This window comes from Buceros rhinoceros, unplaced genomic scaffold (assembly GCF_000710305.1).
Source record: "Buceros rhinoceros silvestris isolate BGI_N320 unplaced genomic scaffold, ASM71030v1 scaffold41138, whole genome shotgun sequence".
Classification (NCBI taxonomy): Eukaryota; Metazoa; Chordata; class Aves; order Bucerotiformes; family Bucerotidae; genus Buceros; species Buceros rhinoceros.
The window spans coordinates 10882-14165 of NW_010428148.1; the positions used below are offsets into that span (position 1 = coordinate 10882).

General features: G+C 38.9%; 1 protein-coding gene across 1 annotated transcript in view; it reads right to left on the minus strand.

The window, feature by feature from the left end:
• HMMR (hyaluronan-mediated motility receptor (RHAMM)) overlaps window positions 1-3284 on the minus strand; it is a gene marked incomplete at both ends in the record, with an annotated part of 12302 nt that overhangs the window by 6002 nt on the left and 3016 nt on the right. Inside the window, 3 exon segments of the mRNA XM_010142169.1 lie at window positions 401-579; window positions 1513-1587; window positions 2787-2887. Coding sequence (XP_010140471.1) covers window positions 401-579; window positions 1513-1587; window positions 2787-2887 — 355 coding nt within the window.

The window sequence follows — 3284 nt, forward strand, 5'->3', positions numbered from 1 at the left end:
AGGTGAACAGAGTGCTAGACACATTCCCGACACCTCAGCGAATGTGTGCACACGCTGGTAACAATGAATTGAGACATGATGCTACTTCTCAATGAAGAGCAAGGAACAAGTCATTTGTGTTCACCTTTCAGATTACAGCTATTCCTATTACACAAACAATTTTCATTCTACACTACTTACCGTAGGAACCCCCCACAAAAATACAAGTTTAAAGTCAGATTCAAGGTAGGTTCCATATTGTTAGAAACACGCCTAGCTGTTTCAGCTGCAGCTCTGGGACACGCCTTTTAACCTGCACAAACCAGTCTAAAGTGGCATTTTAGAGCAACCTTATTTGAGATGCTTTAAGACAGGCCTGTGATCCCACATGTGAGGACAGCATACAAGCACTAATAATTACCTTGTTCTTGCTGAAGCAATTGACACCTTTCATTAAGTTCTTTCATCAGTTTAAACGATGATTCTTCTTTTGTTTTGAGATTATCTCTCAGGATCTCAATATCTTGGTCTTTCTTTATCAGTATCTCCTCCATCTGGGCAACATCTAGTTTGTATTTCTCAACTGTTTCTGCAACACTACTGCAGCAGAAAATTCAGGTATTTGTTACCATTGAGTTTTGTTTGTAAGCTTACACTTCAACACAAAGGAAGAATGCTTAGGATGCTTGGTTTTCAACAGGAACACAAACTTCTACTTTCTCAAACCAATTTTTTGCGCATTAAGACAGGTGAATCAAAATTAACAGCACTTTATCTAAACATTAATGCTTTGTTTTAAAGAAACTTATGCAATCAAATAAAATATCAAGGTTTTACTAAGACAGTTAGTGACTATTACACATATTAATAAATCAGAGTTTTCAAGAATAAGTAGAAACTTAAGATAAATAACCAGTTAATAAGGTATCTGTTACTGAGTCAATTGAGGGGGAGGGCAACCAAAAGCAGTGAACTAGTTAAAATTAAATACTTCTGTATTTTCACCATGTTCTGAGCTAGGGACACATTACTGTGAAGACTGGTTTGAGTTTCAACCAGTTACAAAGCACTGGATTAGTATTTTTCAGCATCAGACTGAAGGTCATGCAGACATAATTTACTGCGAGTCTTAAGCGCAAATCAGAGTTCACCGCAAGCCAAGACTGAGGGGATTTTGGCCCACTGTACATAGTTTTAGAAGCAAAGGCTAAAAGGCATTACCACTGGTACCTTACAGGAAAAGGTTTCTGCTTGATTCATGTACAAGTAACTCAGGCTATAAACAGGACCCTGATACAAAACTCTTCCATAGTATTGCTTAGCCCAGGAAACCACAGACACACTTCAAAAGATAATTCAAGTACTACCTTACAACACCCTTCTGTTGAGTGGAAAAAAGTTTTCTTTTGCCCCTCTATCTTAACACTGTTAAACAGAATTGTTGCCCAAGATCTACTTTACTGGTCAGAAGGTCATAAGGCAGTTATTACCTTTTAACTTGCTCCATCCAAATCAAGAACAGTTTGTGGTTACCTGAGCTCTGAGATATATTCCAGAAGCTTTTCTACGTCAGACTTTTCTTCAACTTTCTCTCTTTCAGTAGCAGACCTAAAACCAGGAAGTTTTCACGATGGATGTATTTAAACCAATTCAGAGCTACTTTTAAGCCATTTGTTTCCAGATAAGCAAGTAGAAATAAGCCACTGAATCATGACTTAGTAGAAATACAAACTCTTCGAAATTCAGTTTCGCTGACAAACTGGTATTGGCTCTAAGAGGTGACTCTACCCTCTTTTGATACTTGCTCCATATGGTCTTCTCATTTGTAGTCAAGATGCTGCCACATGTTCTGCCACAAGCAAGCGTGCTAGAACAGCTGTGTTACCTACAGAAATTATCACGTGATCCCGTGGTGACTTGCACTATCTGCACTACTAGCTTCATGCTTTTTAACTCTCATGTGAGCATAACCATTCTGCTCTCATTTGAGCAGTTGGATGTTAAGCAAATACAGAAAGCATAAGAATGCTGCAGTGCCATTCATGCAGAACTGACAAAAGAGACTTTTTCAGTTCATCCTTCTTTGGTGGCCATTCTCAGAAACAGCCTTTACATTAGTGCACTGTTCTCATGCAGCAAATTGCATTATTTGGGCAGAATACAAGGAGTGGATTTGGAAGTCTCTCTTCCTACATGCAGCTGCTTAAGCCAAGACACTTTGCAGTTAGCTTTCTTCACAGAACGTGGCTCCTATGAAGCAACTTGGAAGGCACCACAATGGCTCTTCAAAACCCTTCGCTGGAAAACACACCTGTGCCCATCAAATCCACGTCAAAAGCCTGGCTACTGCACCAGGATCTTAACTCCTGGTCCAATGCTTTTTCATTCTTGCTTACTGCTAACTTCCTGAAGGGCCAGACCCTGAAGTAGCCAATCTACATCAATGTCTTCCTCCAAGATGAGCAACAATTATTTTCAAGACACACATCTTCCCTCTACACCCATACCCACGAAAACCCCACCCATACCACACTGAAAGACAAAGGGCTGAGATAATGCTGTTTGTCTTTTGAAAAAAAGTTAGATTCAGTAGAGGAACAATATGTTGTACACTCATTTTATAAGGACACAGCAGTTTCTAAAACTTCATTCCATTAAATTTATTCCAGGTTAGAAGTACTGGTAACTTCTCTTCCTTCTCTGGAGGGAGAGAGCCTGTACTTTCCCTAAACTATGTGCTCACTGTAAGGTATAAGCATGTAAGGATGTCCAGATGATGTAAGTCAATTCCTTTCCTTAATACTCACAGTTTCTCTTCTAACTGTGCCACTTTTCCTATAGAATGCTTTAGATTCCTTTGCGCTTCCAGCAGCTTTATTTCCATGTCTTCCTGCTTTGCAAGTGCAGTCTTAAAGAACCAAACAAATATTACCACCAAAATGACATGTAGTAAAACCCATTGTCTAAGAGACAGTTGTAAACTGAAATTCAGTTCCTGTAATATTAATATAATTAAATACTACTATTGAATTATAGTGCTTGCTATTATGCTCAACACAATCTGAATTTTTCCACTGTAATGATATTAGCCATTTCTTAAAACACCAACCACCCCCACCCCCTGAAAAATGCCAACTTGTGTAAGGGCTTCAAATTATACTTCAGATCAGTGGTTTTCAATGACATTAATAGTCTGTCCACAGACTGGAACTCTAACAGAGGTATTTCTAGGCTTCCTTACTTGAACTCAGATTTACTCTGTGCGTCAACACCAAAATCAAGAACATTCGTTGTTTGATCTTTCC